This window comes from Phragmites australis, chromosome 4, assembly GCF_958298935.1.
Source record: "Phragmites australis chromosome 4, lpPhrAust1.1, whole genome shotgun sequence".
Lineage (NCBI taxonomy): Eukaryota > Viridiplantae > Streptophyta > Magnoliopsida > Poales > Poaceae > Phragmites > Phragmites australis.
In genome coordinates, this window is record NC_084924.1 from 7,482,867 (window position 1) to 7,504,418 (window position 21,552).

The 21,552-nt window shown below is 39.3% G+C and overlaps 1 protein-coding gene across 3 annotated transcripts; it reads right to left on the reverse strand.

The window, feature by feature from the left end:
- Positions 1–2,586: 2,586 nt before the first annotated feature.
- Positions 2,587–10,523, reverse strand: LOC133915519 (uncharacterized). 3 transcript variants are annotated; one of them, XR_009909346.1, is made up of 17 exons: positions 10,119–10,523; positions 9,309–9,668; positions 9,080–9,220; positions 8,802–8,934; positions 8,598–8,711; positions 8,354–8,502; positions 7,328–7,420; positions 7,130–7,190; positions 6,682–7,014; positions 5,776–5,902; positions 5,594–5,693; positions 5,167–5,236; positions 4,943–5,095; positions 4,136–4,231; positions 3,581–3,897; positions 2,931–3,175; positions 2,587–2,844 (listed from the first exon to the last, which is right to left on the reverse strand). XR_009909346.1 is itself a non-coding variant. In XM_062358707.1 (16 exons), exons 1-16 carry the CDS (start codon positions 10,179–10,181, stop codon positions 2,984–2,986), a joined length of 2,502 nt encoding a protein of 833 aa, XP_062214691.1. In that variant the 5' UTR covers positions 10,182–10,523; the 3' UTR covers positions 2,587–2,983. The 3 variants fall into 3 exon arrangements, 2 of the variants coding, with proteins under 2 accessions (XP_062214691.1, XP_062214692.1); XM_062358707.1 differs by having other exon boundaries at positions 2,587–3,175; XM_062358708.1 differs by lacking the exon at positions 4,943–5,095 and having other exon boundaries at positions 2,587–3,175.
- Positions 10,524–21,552: the final 11,029 nt, after the last annotated feature.

Genomic DNA, 21,552 nt, shown 5'->3' on the forward strand with positions numbered 1-21,552 from the left:
AGTGGTATTTTAGTGATCAAATTTTCTAAGCCTATAAATAGAGGGGTATAGTTATGAGAGAGTTTGAACCAACCACTTCAGCCTCATTGTGCCACCTATTTGAGAGCTTAGAGTTAGGAATTTAGAGGAGAGAAGAATGAGTGATTAGTCTATGTAATATGTGAGAGTTTTGAGAGATAAATCTGTCTCAAATAGAGTTGATCTCTTTGAGTAATAAAATTTATATTTTTGCATATACTTGAATTCTCCTCCTTCTAATTTTTCTCTATTGGTTTTCTTGCAAGTTTGTAAGTTTTTCGGTTTCTAGTTTTGATTTTTGTTTTGGATTTTTTGCTGAAATTTCAACACCTTATGAAGTCATTTTTCTTGTTGCTAGAAGCATAAAATTCGCATACACACGTTTGTGTGATGGGCTCTTGAATTCCTTTGCCTCTAAGCAATCAACTTAAAGAGTTTCGTTGATCGGTGTTTATTTTTTCTTGTTTCTTTGTAAGTTGTGATCTTTCGAGTGTTAAGACATATAGATTGATCTTAAATGGAACATATGATTCATATACCATTCGTGAAGTCGTGTTATATTAATTTTCTTTTATTAAAATTTTTCTTTATTTTTACTTTTGGTTGAGTTTTAAAGTACGTTGTGTGATCCAAATAATCCAAATAGAAAAAAAATTATCGATTTTATAAGAAATTTATTGGGCACCTATTTACCCCTTCTCGTTACCAATCTTGTTATATGGTGAAGCATGTGCATCTCTAAAAGGTGGAGGACATGCTTCACGGCATGGGTGCTGCGCCGGTCTGATCACCATCATCTTGTCGACCATGACGTTTCATGGATCCTAGCACGAGCCTGGCTGGGCGGGCGCCGCCCCTAGAATGGGCTGGCTGGGCCATCCACAGGTAAAAAAGGAGACATTAGCATCTTTCTCTGCTGTTCTTTTCTCTCTGTAGTGCTCATCTTCTACCTCTAGACTTCTTCTTCCTCTAGATACTCCCCTCTAGCTCCTTCCCCTAGCTAGGTTGCTACCATGGCCGCACGTGCTTCCGGTGGCCGGCTCTGATTTCCGCCCCAACGCGGGCATCCAGACAGATGAGCGGTGGCGCAAGCAAGCAAGCATTAACTGGCTGCGGCACTGGCGCAAGCAAGCACGGACGGGCGGCGCCAGCGTGTGACGCGTTCGGGCGACGGTTGGATAAGTTAGTGGCATAGGTGGGTAGTTGCAACCGAACTCGAGGGGGAGGTCCATTCTACAGCGACTGTTTCTCATGCGAAACTCACTGCCTAAGTTGAAAAAACAGAAATGATTCAGCCGATTTTCCGTCCAGAGCCGTCTGTTAGCGATTCTCCAGAAACGCCCGAAAACATTTCTGTTTCTCTCATCCAAACACCTCTTAAGCACCTCTTTTTTATTGTCCTTTTGTCCAATCTACATGGTTTATCAGATGTCTTTCAAACTTTCATCCACCGTGCAGTGCTTCGAACATGTTTGAACATGGGCTTCACGGCCTTAGTTAATGGGAAGCCAAAGTACTAGTAATAGCTATTTTTTTTATCATAATGACTATGTATAAATAATATTATGTTTAATAAGAGAAAAAACTATTCTTCTATGTAGGTTATTTATATTTATACGTATTAGCTCTGTATGTAGTCTATGTAGTCTGTACTATAACGGCAAAGGCATCGCGAGATGATGTAGTTGGAGCGGTGATTAAAAAGCTCTTTATCTAGTTTGGATGACCATCTATTGTATAGGATCTTTTTCCTCTTCTTTAAAATAGTTTTATACATCCTAGTTTTTGTTTTCTTATTTTGTTTCATCATGTGCATCTATGCTATATAGAGATCGAGAATAAACTCATGTGCCATTGTATTTTTGATGTAAAGATAAGAACCAATAAAGTTTTCATTATAAAAAAAGTTAACACACCACTGCACAACAGAAATCTACGAATCAATATTGTACCTTCGATACGAACAACTCGATATCCTCCAAGAAATCAAGTATTATACATGCTCAATCTCTTTTAAGCATATCCGATTCGTGATATAAGCTTCTTTTACGTGGCCAAAGCATGCATCTGCGCAGCCAATAAGCACCGTCTCCCCGACTTCTTGCCGTCAGACGTTTAGTGGAGTGAACCTACCCGCTCCAGCCGTGGCGAAGAGGCCAGTCGACTCCACCATGCCGGTATGCGACCATCAGACCATGGCATATCTAGACTCAAACGGAGTCAAATAAATTCAATGCTTACTGAAGAGGCATGCAAGCTGATTAGGATTCAGTTCGCGAGTTCTATGCGCTGGTTACTGCTGCTTATCATCACCACGAGATGTGAAAATATAGGTCAATTGCACATCAGTCAAACAACTATCAGCTTTCAGCCTTCCACAAACAACAGAAAAATGCAAACTCACACGTAATCACAAAACCACCAGCAACCATACCCTTACGAAAAATCTATTACAAGAAAACGGCAGCAAGACGTTGTTTCTTTGTGAATCGACCCCACAAGGAAAGTTACGCCACCGTACTGAAATCATGTATGTACGAATATGAACATCTGACCAACACCTGAACATAAGAGACACAACATAGGGGCTCTCATTGAAATGATTCTGTTAAGAATGGATCATGGATTACAACACACATTAACCTATACATTCCCTCCACTATTTCTGATGCGACGAAAAAGAAAATTCTACCATCCACCTCCACCTTCCCGCTCTCCTCTTCCAGTCAGACTAACCTTCTAACAAAGAGCCCACTCCAACACAGCTTATACACCAGGCACCCATCTTCAGGTGCCTAGGTGAAATGGACCTCTACTTCCCGTATCCTACAATTGGGAAGTAATGGATGAAAAGGATAAAAAAAAGAAGAGAGAAAAAGAATATGGGTAGAACATTGCCAATGATACTTTACACAATCTCAGAGCTTTGCCAGGGTGACAACAGGAAGAAGCTCAGAAAAAAAAGCTATAGCCAGAAAGACTTCTTCTCGCCATATCCTGTGCAAGGAACACCTTTCTCTTCTTCTTCCCTCTTGCTAAAAAGGGTCTGGTCCGAGCAATCAAGACCTGCCCCACATGCCATATTGTACAATTCACATGCAGAGTAGCATACCCGAAGCCTATTGTCCCCATCCTCATCGCACCGTTGAATTGAAATCTGTTAACAAGGAGTTCAATAAGGACAAGGTTATTCATTGCTAGATGATAAATATACCTAAACCATATTAGAAAAACAACTTGTTCTTAACATGACAAAACTGACATTATTGATGGGACTAAATAAAGAATAAGGGAAAGGACAAGTGGACTAATAATGAACTTAAATAGCACCAGTAGTGAACAAAAGGTAAATGCTGCTATCTATTTTATATATATCTTATCTGAAACGGCATTTATTGGTCAACTTAAGGTGAGATGCATCTTGAATTTATTGTCTGTTTAAAGCAGCAAGCAGCACCAGCCTAATCTTGAAATGAGTACACAATTGCAAACTTAAGTTAAAACATTTTAAAAAACAAAAAATCATGATAGAATTCTTAGAGAAATGGTCGAAGAAAGCTACCCAGCAGGCCAGCCGCTTGGCAGCTGCTGCACAATTGGCATTGTTGAAGAAGTTAAGGAAGGTCCGCCCGCTTGGCATCAACCTATTGTAATTTGGCACAAGAACTACAGCTTCAAGTTGTTGTAGTATGCTGAGTTCACTTGGTGCGCAATGCTGCCCGTCAGCATCTCTAACAAGTACATCATGACACATTGACAGGCTGTGCAGTATTGCAGAACCCTTCTGACAAGTGTAGCCCGCATAATCTGAACAACGAAACTCACATTTACCATTATCACAAACCCCTCCATGCAAACTACATTGCTCGTCACAAACCGCTGCATAAGAAGAAAGGATGATATTACTTCTTGCTCACATGAATAACTGAGCAACAATTGTTAGTAATCATCAAAGATATAAAGCATGTTTTCATCACAAAATTTAAATGCATTAACCTAATATGTGACAAGTGTCAAACACTTCATAATGCTTTTAAAGCTCATGAATCTAACCCAACAATCGATGTGAATATTTTATAGTAGAAAATTCAGTAGTTAACTACTTGTTAAGTTTCACCTGTTGAGCAGTCAATCCCAGTCCATCCACTTCGACATTCACAGGTACCATTAGCTTTGCATATACCATGGCCACTGCACTTGTCTGGGCAAGATCCTGTTTACCACATCAACAGTACTAAGTGAATTTGTGGGGTATAAGAGAATGAACACTTCAATACATCAGAGGAAAGACGACTCTGCAATTTTTAACAGTTTCCGAACATCACGGTCCTGTTCTGGTCTCTACACTCATAATGGCAATTTTGCATGAACAGGTACTTCATACTAGCGATAAATATGGTAGAAATTTTCATACTATTTGTTTCATCCTGATTGACAATACACCTGAAGCAGACCAACAAAAACATGCATGCCACTTCTCACCTAAACTAATATCAGATGGTATTGCTTAACTATAAAAATACCCCTTGATCATCTAAGCTCACTCACTTTTTAAGACACTCCCCCCTTCCCTAAATAGTTGCAGCTCTGGAGTGTCTACAGCCAAATGTTGATAACTTTGACCACTCAAGTACACACAAGTATTAATTTTGTCACATGAAAATGATATTTTTTTTATTTGTGATCAAAGTACTTCCATACCATTATATAATTTTTATTAACATATAATTATAACAATAATAAACAGGACTGTGTGTATTGAAACGTTGTCAATGCCTGAATAACATCTTTTTAGGAACAGGAATGTTGCAACATTAGAAAAGTTGCAATTTGCAAAAAAAGAAAAGAGATGAGAATTAGATTAAAAAATGACATCCAATGTGACTGTCGGGTGAATAGAAACCGAGAGACAGCATATACTCACTTCTGCTGCAGTCATGACCATGAAACCCAGGGAAGCAGTGACAGGTTCCATCAATGCAGTCACCGTTAAAACTGCAAGACTTGGGACACTGGCCACTCACTGGGACTGGTACAGTGTTGCACAACTCATGATATGCGGGGCAAATTAATTCCCCTTAAGCACAAAATTAACTTGTGTAAGAAAAAAGTCAATTTGATGTGACACCTTAAGGTAATAGCACTCACCATTGAACCCTGGAAACTGAACAGGCCCACCGGATTGTGGACATGACTTCCAGATCCCATCAACAGCAACCTAAACAGTATGAATTCCAAACACAGCACAAGGCAATCTTTAGAAAAGCGTTAGGAAGCATATCCAACTTTGACAACAGTATATTGTGATGCACTCTATATACGAAAAAGTAAAAGGATGCCATTAAAAATTTTAAAAAACTAATTGAAGTGTTGAAAGGGTGATCTTCAAGAAGCACCGCCAAATTCTTAAAGCTGTACAAAAATATTTATGGTGATCATGATGAACAATACAAAATAATAAAGACATTCTAGCAAGAAATAAAAACAAAACTCAGCACAAGAAACTCCAGACAGAACAGGGACCCAAGAATGCAAAGCAAACTCAGTGTAAACTGATCCGAAGAAGTATATTCACCTCTAATGAGTTGTTTGTGCAGCGATGCTGATAACAGCCATTTCCCTGGGTCATAGATCCACGGACAAACCCAGTTCGCACTAGCGTTGAGGCCATGCACCTGCTCATTAACAAATTTATAATTATGATGCAACTTGTGGATGTAGTAAAGCATATGTCTGTATTATTGTCAACAGCCTCACCTCGAATTACTTCCTCGCACTTCACCTAACATTCTGTCAGGCGCTCGTGCACTATTTACATCAGTGCATGAACCATCGGAATATGCAATATAGTATGTGCAGTAGTCTGCTAATGAAGACTGACCACCTGCAGACATGGAATTCCAAATATATCATATGCAAGCCAACAAGTGTAACATGCTAACATACAGAAATTAATCAAAAGATATTACAAGTGGGTCGGAAAGGATGAAGACTGAAGACATCACAAAAGGAACATTGGGTGTAGGAATTCTACAACCGGGGTGCACGAGTAAGAAATGTTCTAAAATCAGGTTGACTAGGCCATATAATAGGAACAGGTGCCCTACCTGTTACCGTATTGCTAGTTAGGCCATAAAAATCGCTGCTAGGTGGGTGATCGACATTATTGTCTTTTAGAACCTTGCAAGTAGAATATGCTATTTGTCACTTTTTTCCTTTTTGTGCCAATGGCTTATACCTCTGCAGAAACTACTTTTCCAGATTTACATATGTGACGAGTTCATTTTCTTTTATTCAATGCTGGCATAGAGTCTATGAAGGCCCCATTTTACCATAACTAATAGTATGATATATCTAATATCTGTAAAATATTTATAAATGGAATATTGAAAGACGCACAATATTTGTCTTGAATGATCGTAATCATTAAAAGAATTCCAACAGAACAAACAAATGAAGAATCAATTGTTCAATCATGAGTTTTTTATTTTATTTTTTTATTTCAACTAGAAAGGAATGTCAAAACTAGTAGGGATTTTAAGAAAAGAAACAGACAAACAGGAAGCTTAAACCTCTTTGAAGTTTCCACATCATTCAGCATCCTATTCATTGTCAGAAAAGAGAAGATCTATGCTACATCATCACGGTATGTTAAAGCCATACCTTTATTAGCTTGAGGAAAATATTGAGCCCATTTGGGCAAGTCCCCACTATAGCTTACTATAGGGCAGTAACCTTCTGCCTCCCTATTGTAGGTGCATCCTGATAGCTGAGTTGTGTTGCAATGGTATGCCCCTTTCCACGAATTGCAAGGAGAGATAACAAACTCTGTTCCCTGATTCCGACCCCAATCTAAATGCTCAGCCATGCTATAATTAGCTTGGTACCATCCACTGTCCTCCAATAATGCTAAAGTCATTTTTGAAACTACCGATCTTGTATCCACTGACCCAGTCATGATCTCATTCATTAAGAGTCTTTTCTCCCAATGCGAACCTAATAGTATGTCAAATGTCAATAAACAATTAAATGTGTACCGAAACTTGCATTGTACAGACATATAATAAAAAATGACATATAATCAAACATATGACCCAGGTTATGTATGTACCTGAGGTACCTCTGCCTCCCCCATCTTCCAATTCCAACCCAGTGAAGTTTTGGGAAAATGCCTGAACATAACAACAGATTGATTAATTTATATAAGATAGTTTTTCTAAGTAAAGACCGTGAAAATGCCAAACAACCGCAGTCACAACAATGACCCATAAGATTTAAAATAGTTCGCAGATATTTAGTTTTAACTTACTCCGTAATGATGCCTCGAGTGCATGACAACTCGAGGTAGCACAACACGGGTAACCATTCTCCCAAGCTTTTCGTCGAATGACTGAACAGTAACCTGAAGGAATAAAGATACATAGATTGAGAAGAGGGGGATACACTATCATGAGAAAAGGATAAAGAAAGTATTTCAACATAATTTCAGGCTCTGCAACTAATTAATCAGTGAATAGAGTAAATATTTCTAGTAGAGCCATGAGAAGCAAATTAGTTAACTGCTTAGTGATGCATTGCTATGGAACAAGCTGTGGTGACGTGTACTATTTCCCAAAGCTCTGTCCCTCAGGAACCAGGCCATCCTTCACAGAGTTTGTCCCTAGAGGTAAGCCAAGCATGCCACATTGCATGGATTTTTTTTCTTTTTGCCCATAAAAAGTACAAGAACATATTGCACCAGTTTTTCTTTTTTCTTAAAAAAAGATGAGTTAGCTGTTACCCAATCACACGCAAACAAGGTTTAGCAGAAGTATTGAAGTCATGTTGTCAAAGTCAGAGCATTAAAAAATATTGAATTGCAGTAATGGCAAACATTTTACCATAAACGCATGGATTTTCCAGGCAAGATGGTTGCCCAATATGTGACAGAAGCTTACAGGACTTTCTCACCCTGCTTATAATTATCTTATAAGCCATGTCATGAGGGATAGCATAAACACCCAACAGGCTCGATTATTTCCATATGAGACCCAAAAGTTGTTCACCTAACTCCATGTCTCCAACTTATAAGCAATTGTAAACTTTGGAGTCTATTTAGCCTTTCTCAGGTTTATCCTATAAGCTCTCATATTAGGCTCATGGTAACTGCCAAATAGCCTATTCAACGAGTGGACAAACCTGATGTTGCCCATCAATTTAGCCAAATAAATCTTTAAAGCAGATTTAAATGTTGCATATTAAAATAATAAGCTGAGGTTCTGAGAATTAGAGTCCCTATTAAGCAGGAGTTAATGCAACAGAATTCAGAAGAACACAGTTAGAAAAGACATTATACCTGACCACGCCTCCTTTTCCTTTCATCACGAAAATGTGTGAAGGCATGAGGATCAAAGCCTAGAACATGCATGACCTCATGTACCAAAGTGGCCGAAAGTAGTGTTTCTGCTTCAGCCGTCAAATGACGAGGGGCAACATTAACATGTCCTAAAAGCAAAGGACGCGTATGTTAGGTCAGAAAAACATTACAAATTCCCCCCACATGAGAATGTTTGTATGCAAGTGTGAGGGAGTTGACAAACCTGCAATGGCCCGACCCCACTGGTCACGTTCGCAGGCCACAGCCCATGCAAGGGTGTTACCTGTTGTCGGTCTAGTTGTTACTAAGAGGACTAAATCAGCGTTAGCAACACCATCTGCAATTCAAGACAGATTCATATGACAATATACAATCAGGCAATCAGCAGACAAGACAGAGAAAATGATTCGCCATAATGGTAAATTACCTTCAACATATGCATGAGGGAGCTGTACACCTCCATCCTGACCACAAGCTGAGTACCCACTAAGCCGCAGGTTCCCCTTGACAGGTTCAACAGCTAGAGCTTTTCTAAACCACTGTACTGTTTGTCCCAGAGCCTATGCAATGACTCGATTCAACATACAAAACAAAAGTGAGCAACACATGGGCATAGTACTTACATCTTCTATGACAATTGAGTTCGTTTGGTGTGTTTTTAACGTAAGTCACAGAGAGAGACAACCAAATGTACAAGAACTGCACCTTCCGAAGCCGTTGCTTCTTGTCCTCCCCGGCTATGTCCTCAAGGGTGCAATTGTACCAGCAATCTCCCACCAATGGTGGGTCGCCGTGAGGATCACAGAGAGGTGTTCCTGGTGCTGATGGTACAGGAGGCTCGCCAAGCTACCAAACAGAAACAACAAATTCAATGCTACTACCTAGATAATAAAGCATCCGCTGACGCAATGAGAAGCTAATGCAACAAACCGACCTTCACGATGTCACCAATATTTTTACAATCCCGGTCAGGCGAGTGCCCAACAGCATCATAATTGAGGTATATGCGTATTGGCTTCTTGACATTCCTCTGTAGAGCACGCCAAGGCGACACACCCAACAAGTGTCGTCCTCTTACATGCTCCGCTTTCTCTCGAGACTCATGGTAGACTTGTGGCATGACAGAGTATTCTTTCCGCCCAGCTCTTTGCCGCTGATGTAGTATCTCGTCATGGATGCAGGAGTGGCTAAGGTAAACATCCTTTTCCCCAGCTTCCGCATCTTGTGGAAGCAATGCCTTGCTTTCACCCAAATCGGCACCAGCTCCTTGAGTCCAGACTAGAATCAACAAAATCTGCAGCACGAGAAAAAGATGAAAGAAAACCATCAAGATCAATACGTAAGTGCATAACCTTTCCATGGCACAGGAATGCAACCTATAAGAACCCAAATTATTCGCAAAATTAAGAGAGCAAACATCAAGAAGTCCAACGAAACGATCAAATTTTGATCTAACCACTTCCATAGTTTTGTTGCGACCCAAACATCCAAAAATAGCTCCGAACAAAACATTCATTGTCCCAAAAAATGTGCAGCAAAACAGTACAACCCTACGCAGCAGCAAGCCAAATATCTCAAATCACCGTCCAGAACACGAGATACACATCAATCCATACCAAATCCGCCTAAAGTAGGCTCCAACCCCCGGAATTCCCCGACCATTTCGCCCCCAAATCCACCAACCCTGACACTCCACTCCCGCGCCCGCCAACCAAACCCACACCGGATCGAAGCATCAGCTCACCTCAACGCTCACGAGCCAAAGCACCCTCCCGCGCCCGCCGCGGTGCGGAGCCCCGGCCTCCATGTGCACAGCCCGCAGCCGCAGCCCGCAGGCGCTCCCATTCACGACCCCGCCCGCGACGCTCCCGCCGCCAGCCCCCGTCCCATCGCCCGCAGAAACCCACCTCGTCTCCCTCGCGCCGCCTCGGGGACGGGCCCACCGCGCCGGGACGGGCCCACTCTTCGCGCACAAGCGCAACTCCCGCGCCTCGGCGGCCGGCCGCTTGAGCGGATCGAGGCGGGCGGGGCGGTGGCGCCCGAATGATTAGGGTTTGGTGGAGCCGCGGAGGAGCCCAGCGCGCATAGGAGGGAGGTGAGGTGCGGGAGTGGTGGTGGATTTAGTCGTGAAGGCTACTAGCAGCGGGGACCGGGCAGTGACGAGGGAAGAAAAGTCGGAGCCAGCCAACAGAAGCGAGATAAGTATTATTAAATCTTTTTTTGAGATGAAGATATTATTAAATCGAGAAAATGAATTATGTCATTCATATTATTCATTTATTTCTTTTTTCCCATCTCTTTTTCTTCTCGCTGATCCAGTTGGGTTTCACGGTTGCAGCTTTTCTGTACCGCGAAATGGAGTCGAGGAAGAGGCCGTGAGGTTGGGGAGTATTTACAGCTGGTACATGTGCTTTTTTATTTAAATGTCGAGAGGAACAGTATATATAAGTATATATTTTTAATAGTGAGAGGATGTAACCATAATACATCTAATCTCGTTTAGACTTAGAACGCACCCATATAAATATATGTGGGTATGCATGAATTCTACGCATTCTGCTTGTACTTACTTAAAAAACAGCACAGAGTGCTCGTGTTGAAAATCTCCGTTGCGATCCTAGCATTTGGACAAGGCCGTTCAAGCAACTAAACATACACAAGTTTTATACGAATCGTAAGTAAACTTACGGTGTAGGAGGTCGTAGATGGTAATCAACCGCTGCCCGTACCAGTGTACCATCGTGCTTTGCTTGAGGGTTTTCCATTTCCTCTGAACTGCTCGTTGCATTAGGAGCAAGTAATAATACCACGCCACGCTTGGCGATTCACTGTCACCATCCTCCATCGGCGTGACGCCCCACGAGGGGACGACCCCGTCGCCGTCGGCCCGTTTCCTTGGTTGCCGCCCACAAACGAGTGCGGATGACGCGGAGCGCTTTGCTGGATGATTGGGTCGGTTGCATCGGCGGAACAGCACACAACCGCAGTTGCGGGCCACCAAACCTGAGCTAAAAACACCGAGCCCGACGCTGGGCTCGCTCAACCACTCGCTGCCCCCGCTCCGCTGGTCAAACCCACTGCTGCCAAATGTCGCCGGGACGCCGTCTCAGCCGTCACCAGCAAGCGCCGGGCACTAGGGGGGACTCTTTGGTTCGCACCCTGGCTCCGCTGCCCGGGCCTGTCAGCTGTCTGTGAGTTGATTGAGATGTGTTGCAAAATTGTGCGCCTGTGATCTCGTGGCGTTTGTTTGGAGCCTGGGCCTGTGTGAAGCCCAGCTTCTCATGAGTCATGCGGTCGATTTTGTACGCCAGGGCCCCGGCAAGAAAACGAATTTTCTTTATTTTTATATTTTAATATTTGCAAAAATATACAATCATTTAAAAATATTGTATATTTAGGCTACCATCGTCTGTTGGATAGAAGATACTAAAATGTCATCCTTACAACGGGCGATAACTTAAAAAAATAAATATGTCGCCTATTTAACATGCAACATCTTTAAAAAATCAAAAAACATTATGTTTCATTGCTCTTAAAATTCAAAATAATATCGAAATTATCATAAAAAATTCTAAAAACAAAGTATGTTGTAGAGAATTCTATAATCTATCTCTAAAAAAAATCAACTCAAACAGTAACTTGTGCAATGAGAAACAAAAAAGACAATTCATTGTACGTAGTCAGACTACGTACAATAAAATTTGTCTTTTTCTCTCATTATACAAATCATAGTTTTGTCTGAATTCTTTTTGGAGCTAGAGCATAGTATCCGCTACGACATACATTTTTTCAAAATTTGTTATAACTATTTCGATATTGTTTCGAATTTTTAGAGTAATAGAACGTAATATTTTTTGATTTTTTTTTTAAAGGTGTCGCTCGTTGAACGGTCGACACCTTTTATCTTTTTTAGTTGTCACCCGTTGAAAGAGCGATATTTTGGTATCACTCATCCAACGAGTGACAATAATCTAGATATACAATATTTTGAAATAATCATGATTTTTTCCAATATAAAAATATAAAAAAAATTCGCAAGAAGCCACGTCACAACCCAACGCGGTCCAGACAGCTCCAGAGTTGCTCCAGGCCCAGGCATACTTGTCCAGGTTCCAACCAAAGAGGTCCTACAAGCCCGAGGCAGGGCTCCCTCCAGATTGCATGCATTTTTGCTTAAGAAAATTTCCTATTTGTCATTAAAAAATAAAATATTTTTTTATTTGTCATTTAGTAAAATGAACTTATTTATTTGCATTTCTTCCTATTTTTATTTTTTCCTCATCACTGATATCTATTTTATCTATAGAAAAGATATATTTGCTCTTAATGAGAAGTACGGAGACCTAGATACACATGTTAAACGCATTGTTTATTCACCACATTCGTTAAACGGCTTGTTATTCACATGATATAAAAAATATAAAACTTGCAACCAAGAAGTATATCCATAGGTTACAATTTATATACAGAAAATGTATTTAATATATCATATTTTCTAGTTAGAAAGTATTGTGAATATTAAATTAAATCATATTAAAAAAAACAACCACAACACCAATACATGTACTGCAGTTCAGTCACCTTGTTATTTTTAGATCTATTTTTCTACAACAGGAAACACAATAAATAAGTACACTAAAATTATCTATATAAAATTTTCTACAACTATAATATTCACCATAAAAATTACTTCTGACTTTTGCTATATCTAATCATAGTCACAATATAACTATGCAACTCCTCTAATAATCTACAAACAACATAATTTCATAATTTCATATCTTTTGTTCTATTTATCCAAATTCAACGTTCGAAAGTCTTATAAAAACATAAAGAGATTATCTACGACTCTCTATTATACATATTCTAATATTCACCTCTAAAAAGCCCTAAACTTTTATTAGCTGCTGGTGGTTCTGTCCGATGTGTCTTTTATAGACCAAATGGACGGCAGTGATGAGAAAGAAATAAAAATGAGAAGCATTGACAAATAAAAAATTTATTTCATAAGATAATAAATATAGAATTACCTTATCTTACATAGCAAATAAGAAATTTTCTCTTTTTCGTAGGGGCCGCGAGTGATCTCTGCGTGGCAAGTTTAAAAAACGGCAGGGGGATCTGGATTGGTGCTGGGCTCACGTGGTCCACTACCTTATCCATCTATGTGGCTGCAGGCTTGATTTTAATGGGCGACAAAAGTTGTGCTTCGTTAAGGTAACACGAGCGCGAAAGTCAAAGTGTTAGGCGTCAGTACTAAAAAAAATTGTTTTAGGCGTCCTATCTTGACTAACCAGTAGATACCGTAGTCTGACCAGTGATGTGCGATTGAAGATCTCTAATATAATCCAATAATATACTCTTCTGGTTATAAATATTTAAAGTTTTTAATCAAAATCTAATTAAATTTTTAGAACTTTGATCGTCAATAACTGCTAAAATATTTAATTTAGAAGTATGAAAAACATATGTGTAGAATTGTCATGAAAAATAATTTTATAATATTTTATTTTTATTATATATTGTAATAGAAAGTATTGATCAAAGTTGCATGTTGAAAACCATAAAAAATAAAAAATATCATATATTTTTTACTGGAGAGTATAAAAACGAGTGAGTTCTTACGTCACATTCTCTACTATTCTCTTCAGTTCTCCTTCCATCCAATAAAATTTCTAAATTTTGAATAATTTACCTATTTTTATATCTACATTATACTCTTTATCTCCTTTCATCTAATATGAGTCTCATTTTACCAATAAAAATAAATAAAGAAAAATAAAAAGCAAATTAGCAGATAATATTCTTCTTCTTTTTCAAATATCATATGAAATCAAACAATGATATTTCTTCTGACGTATTTCCATAGTATATTTATATCTCATACCTTGAGTTTGTATTTAATATTATTATATCTAATACTTGTGTTTTTATTGTAACGTACAAGCATTTAGCTAGTGAAAATTGATGCTGCGGTTTGTTGTGATTTTATTTAGGTTTTGATAAAGCGATCAGCTATCTGTCTGTAATGGCTGATATCGCAGGCCTTTGTTTAAGCCAGAATGGAAATAATGCATTTTTCCCCATAAAAGAAATGTGCTTTGGAAATGATAGATCCGGAGAAGCAAGCCGCGTGCGAAGGAAGGTATACGCATCAAAAGAGGTAAAATGAAAATAAAAATAGAAATTGTCTAAGCCCAGCTTCGAACTGAGGACCTTTACTGTGTGAAACTAACGTGATAACCAACACCACCAGAGTATCATTTTTATGACATATGTTAACTGACGTTACTACATATGCAGGCTAAGTGTTAATTTTTTCTGCAGACTGTACAACGCTCCAAAGAACTACATATGTGTCATCTGAAACAAAGTTCATCCAGGCCTAAATATTGAAGCGACTCTTCATGTAGGCACTTCGAAATCTATACCAAAACTATTTGGGACCGCTGAGATGCACTCCCTTCTTCACTGTTGTTACTGAATTTCAAAATGTAGTATTATTCTAGAAAACCATAGCAACTTTTAATAGATGGCTTTTTGGTAAAAAAAAAACTTTCAATAGATGGCTATTTGGTAAAAAAAAACTTTCAATAGATGGCTTCCATTAAAGAAACATATATGTAATTCAGATGTTTCACATTGATATGGCGTTTGATTGATCAGCAACCTGAAACAATGAAAAAATAGTGTCAAATGGATCTGGAGCAGAAAGTGCAAGGTTAAAAAGGACAAAAAAAAGAGATGATCCGGATACAAAAATCAAACTGATTTATTTGAGATCAATACTTTTCCTACATCTTATCAGAATGTAAATGTAAAGTTAAAAAGGTTTGTAAATAGTCTACGAGAGAGTTCACTGGTGGGCAGGTTGAACATAGAATCCAAATCTGAAGAAATGTTACCCTGAATTAAAAGAAATTATTGGCTACATGCCAGGCTTAGTAGCAGATCAAGTTAATAACTTAAACATGATGAGATAGTAATTTCAAAATGTACGTCTAAAACAAATGTTGACATAAGTGGCCTAACTTTGTAACAGAGCAACGAGCCAACGATAAGCCAGAAGACATTCTCAGCTTTATGTTATCAGATCCGGTTCAATATTTACAACAATTTAATCTAAAACATCACAATAATTTTCATTTATAACATTGCTTTATGCATATAGAAGTGTAGGTTCTTGATGAGTCATAGAAAAATCTCTAAAATGGATCCTTGGTTCTTACTCCTTTCCATCCATGATCTGTTCTTTGACAGGGGGAGCCTGTGCTTTTGTTGCGGCCTTTTTAGCTGAGGCTTTCTTCTCATTCTTCCTCCTTCCAACTCTCCACCCTGTTCTTCCAGATGGGCTTCCTAGACTCATCATTCAATTATTCAAATCCACAGTAAGGGTAGAAATTTCAGCGCTCCCGAAACAACAGAAGGTAAAGAGCATAAACAATGAAGCAAGTATCCCTACAGCCATACCACTCCCAACTCCAGACATGCTGCTAATGGTCCTGGCTACGATGACAATCGGGTTTGGCGGATACAGATAGTACTCATCTATATTCATATATGTCGGCTTTTTACCCATCCACGGGTATACCCACGAACGTCTACAGTTAAAGAGTCGGTCTCAAACCTGTTACCGATAGGTATACCTGTTTACTCGTGGAGCGACGCAACGATGTGGCGTGACAGAGCGGCGGCGGCGAGACAGGGTAGTGGGGTGGGCCAGGGTGACTCGGCAGGCCAGGTGGTGCGACACAGGGCGGCAACAGCGAGACGGGGACGGCAACGGCACAACAGGGTGGGGCAAGGGGTATTTATATGATGTAGAATATTAGAGTTTGGAGATGAGATATTTATATAACAAGTATACGTGTTTCGCGGGTATGGATATGTCTTATCTATATCCGTATCTGTTTACCCGTTAGGTAGTTTTTTTTATCCACGAACATACCTATGAGTATCATTTGCTACTTATATCTTATTCTATTTAAGTATTTATCTATGAGTAAACAGATAATTAAGATAAATTACCATCTCTAGCCCTGACGTGCCTCCTTCATCGTGTTCCAGCAAAATTCAGTTAACCCCACGATGTCAAATTTGTCTGAGAGCCGATCTCTAGTAGTGCTACCCAGAGTTGGACATGTAGTGGAAGCAGTTTCACCTGGCGATCGCTGAGGTGACTGCCCATGGTTACCCGCTCACGCAGGCCGCCAGCGGCGTGGTGGCTCTCCACCGCCTCTTCCTCCGTCTCGGCGCTCCCATCGCCATGCGCTGGAACAGAGAGCGATCCGTCAATGTTGATACTCTATTTACTTCCCACGAGAGCGGCGAAATCCCGATACCGCACGCGAGAGAGAAAGAAACTTCTGATTTGCACCCAATTTTTTTGTGGGGGAACTGATGAAACGACACAATAAAGCTCACACGAAAGTCCAAAGGGACATTAACAACAGAAGCAAAATAAAAGGGGAAAAACCAATCTTGCAATCTAGAACCCCAAAAAAGTCATCACAAAATATGGCTGTCAGCAGCACCACCAAGCCGGCAAACGAAACAATGGCATCGCATTTTTTAAGCAAAATCCGCTGGCATAGCATCTTGTGCTCATCCGAAATCAAGGCATGAAAACGATAGCAAATGCTCGGTTGCAAATGCGGGCATCATTATTAATCACGAGCAGATAAGTGCTCACCCGCAGGAGGAGACGACACATCCGGAAGAAACGGCGGGGCGCAGGTGGAGACTGGACCTGATACATCAACGAAAGCCACCTTCTAAATAGGTAGATAAACTGTTAAATACTTATTAGCGATAAATACTTATCATTAATAATAATAAAAATTTTATCCTACAAATTAGACTCATGACACATAAAATATATCACTTAAAAAAATATATCATATAAAAAACATACAATTAATAAACCATATATGTTACTCATAGGTTAAAGAGAAACATAAGTAACATATCATATGAAAAATCTATACTAGGTATTACAAGAAAATAAAATATACACATGCAATTCTAGACAAAACAAATATACTAAATGCAAAATAAAAAACCCGAACAAAAATCTAGGTAACATTACCTCTTGTACTTTGAGATATGAGATTTTGAAAATATGATGATCAATATTTTTATCAATGCGTCTGATCTTATAAATTTTCCTTTTTTACTTGAACTTTCGCTGCATCTTATGGCGCCAACTTTCCAAATCCCCCTAGCTGACCCGTGGATCTTCTTTGGAACCTAAACTAATTGAAGCCCCTTTATGTTGGTGATAATTTCTTTGAGCACCTAAATAGGTTGGTTTCATCCCAATCATTTCTCTCAACCATATGTATAACCATTTTGCTATTGAGTTTCTTCTTAAGCTTGTAGTGGTTACTCTTTATCTTGACCTTTTAGTTGGATTTGATATAGATGTTGAAAGTCTTGTTTGAGAAGTTCATTGTCTTCATCTTCTCATTAGTCTCCTTCTTAACTTATTTATATTGGAAGAACTTATGATCTTTTTGATGATACTTGAAGTATGTTACGATAGATCCCTTCACAAGCTTATTCATCATATTATCACGGTTATCTTAAGGAGATGGATATAATTCTTGCCCTTCAATTTTGCTAAGTTCTTCTCGAACTTCTCTATTTTTTGCTTGAGCTCATTATTCTCTTATGCAATGAGATTATTATATGATTTTACAATAACATTCTCAACACATGTATCATTACAAAGGGGTGAGCTAAATAGATCAATTAAATAATCATAAGAAGTAAAAAGAGATATGGATTGCTTCAAATGGTCCTTAGGTTGAGGTTCAATACTCTCAAGTTTTACCTTAATCTCTTCATGCTTCTTATTTAGTAATTTAAATTTGCTCAATAATTATTTATAATTAAAAATAAAAGTAGCATAAATATCATTAAGAGTATTGAATTTCTTAATTTTTTAGCTTATTTCTTTAAGGCCAATGTTGCTCAATGATCCATTCAAAAAGTTCTTCTTGAGAGAGTGAATTCTTATCGGATTCATCATTACTTATATTTTTTTATATCTTTGTTCATAAGACACTTGTATGATGATGATTTTTATGATAATGACCTTGAGAAAGGGTTTCTTTTGGAGAAGTGGATGATGAAACTTTCATTACTTGAGCTTGAATCTTCATCTTTACTCACGTATTTTCATAAGCTTGCAATGTTTTGTCTCTTCCTCTTGCTTCCCTCTTGTTCTTGGTCTTTTACTCATTTTTGATATGATTAATTATGTTGATCAAGTCTTTCGTGAAGATTGGATGTTTAATCTTGTCATTGCTCCGCTTAAGGTCCTTTTCTAATCTTGAGATGAGTTTGGTGTAGCAAAAATCGTCATATTTAATCATGATTGTGATTTTGGTAATTAATGATAACATAGTCATTGAGACTAATATGGTTGTCAAGAATATATTAGTAGGTCTTATAGATACAATACATCAAGAAGCTACCGTAGCCGGGACAAAGTTTGATTGAATTGGAGAAGTCCTAGGAGAATTGACCTCACCAGAAGGTCCGGTACAGAGGAGTTTGCACTCACCGAAATATTGTGCACAGAGACTGATAACCTCACTGGATAGTCCGGTGCTCTGTGTGTTGAACTCACCGAAGTATTTCTGATAAAGGGGGAGAAGGCTGAGGACCTCACGGGATAGTCTGGTGATCTTTATATGGTAACACTGAAGCATTTCTTGCAAAGAAGACCGCACGTGGTGAAGAATAAAGATCAACTCATCGGATAGTCTGGTGATCATAAATATAGTTACACCAGAGCATTTTCAGGGAAAGAAGAGAAAGTTCAACTACCGGATGGTCCGCTGTGATTGGAATGAACATCGGATGAATGCACCGAAGTATTTTATATAGAAAGGCTGTAAAGGCTCGGATAGCTCAAGATAACTCACCGGATGGTCTGGTGATGGATTTAAAGACACACTGGAGTATCCGGTGTTCACAAAGGCTATGAGTGGAGTTCTAACCGCTAGTTTCTGAATTTGTACTCACCGAATGATCCGGTGTTAATACTATTGTTCTCACGGATCATACGGTGTTAACAATTTTTCTGAGCCGTTGGTAAAACGCCTAATTGACGGATTTGAGGCTATAAATATCCCTCCACTTAGTCATTTGAAGGTGTGATATGCTGCTGGAGTCTAGAGGAAGCTCATACACACTTGAGAAGACATTCAAGTCACCAAAATACTAAAAATGATCATCCAAGGCAATTAAGCACAAAATTAGAGAGTGTTTAGTACTTATAGGCCTAGAGTGAGCTGTAGCCAGGTGTTGTAGCTTAAAGAAGGAATCAAGGAGCAATCATAGCTTGTACCGAGTGGTACGACAGTACCTTGGAGTCTTAGTGACTTGCCAGCATCTTGAGCTTTGGTGGCTAAAGCGTGTTGACCCTCTGACTTGGTGCAGAGTGGCGGCAAGCCACATGTATGGGAACGCGAAGACCCTTCCTTTGGTGGCTCAAGCTCTGAAGTTATCAAGACAGCAAGTGACCGGAAGAAAAGCTAGTGGTGAGATCTTTCCTTGGTAGTTTGGTGGCTCATCGTGCTTGAGATTTTGTCTTGGTGACTTGGTAGCTCAAGAGCCATGATTAGAAGAGACTTAGCGACCGGGAGCATATCCTTTGTGAAGCTCTAATGTGGATTAGGGGTGACATTCATGTCATTGATATCATAAGATAAAAATCTCTTGTGCCGAGTTTGTCTCTCTACCTTATTTACGTTTTTGCATTTATATTCTTACAATTTACCTTGCTAGAGTATGTTGTAATTCTCTTGAGCGGTAGAGTAGACACACTAGATAAATCTAGAGTATATTTAGATAGAAATCGATATTGGTTTATCTAGTATAGTTTTTGAGCTAATTTATTTTAGGTTTCTAAGTGTCCTAGTTCTCCCTCTCTTAGGACGTCACCATTCCTCACACTTGGCGATCTTGGGATCCATTTCTTCATTACTTGAGGTGTTTTGCCCATCTTCATCGTTGTTCTCTTCATCTTCATCACCATCATCTTCGCTTGAGCTTGACTCTTGCTCTTGCACTCTCATCTTCTCTTTCATATGTGGGTAAGGAGTTTGATTGCTTGTGAGGGCAAGATTTTTGACGCCGGATGAGCATGAACCTTCAACCTTCATGTTGATGGTCATCTCATGGACGGTGATCTTATCAAGAACTTAGTTTGAAGTTATCTTGCTAATGTTGTTGTTATCGTAAATGATGGACACAATCAACTTGTACTTTGGAAGAAAAGCTTAAAGTATTCTTCTCACTACCTAATCGTCTCTAATTGGCATCAAACCTAGCGCTGAAGTAGGGATCAGTGATGTCCTACGAGGGGGTGAATTAGGACACTTAAAACTTATTGGCTCCAAAAGCTTCATAAGATAAACATATATTAATTTCAATCTAAATGTGATATGTGTTCATCTAGTATGTCTATTCTACCGTTCAAAAAGATTTACAACCTATAGTCAATCCTAAAAAACTACTTTAAGAAAGTAAACATGCAAAGATAGATTACAAGTATGTAAATGCGGAAACAAAAAGATGGTAGAGAGAGCAAAGTTGGCACAATGGATTTTTATTCCATGGTATCAATAACATAAATGACATTCATAGTATATGTTGGAGCAGCCACCTAGGCTATAGCTCCCGAACGGCACCCGGTCACGGCCCTTGAGCCACTTAGGCCTCAAGTAGGTTGAGTCACTAAGTCACCAAGGCAAGACCTCACCACAAGCATCTCTTCCGATCACTTACCGTCACCTTCACTTCAGAGTTGAGCCATCAAGCCAAGGGTCTTTGTGTCTCTGTATAAGAGTCTTGCCGCCACTCTACACCAAGTGAGAGGGTCAACAAGTATTAGCCACCAAGACTTACGGTGCTAGTGAGTCACCAAGATTACAAGGTACCAGCGTACCACTTGGTACAATGTGGAATCACTTCTTGATCACATCTCTAGGCAGCAACACCTATCAATAACTCTCTCTATGCATATTAGCACCAGACACTCTCTAATATTGTGTTTAATTGCCTTGGATGATCACTTTTAGCATTTTGATGGCTTGGATGTCTTCTCAAGTGTCTATGAGATTTCTTGTACTCCAGCACACTTAAATGGCCGAGGGGGGGGGGTA

Coding starts and splice junctions, on each gene's coding strand:
- LOC133915519 (XM_062358707.1), bottom strand. CDS start 10,181: ATGGAGGCCGGGGCTCCGCACCGCGGCGGGCGCGGGAGGGTGCTTTGG. Junction 5,096..5,166: donor TCAGTTTCCAGGGTTCAATG/GTGAGTGCTATT, acceptor TTTGTGCTTAAG/GGGAATTAATTTGCCCCGCA. Junction 3,898..4,135: donor TGGGATTGACTGCTCAACAG/GTGAAACTTAAC, acceptor CTTCTTATGCAG/CGGTTTGTGACGAGCAATGT.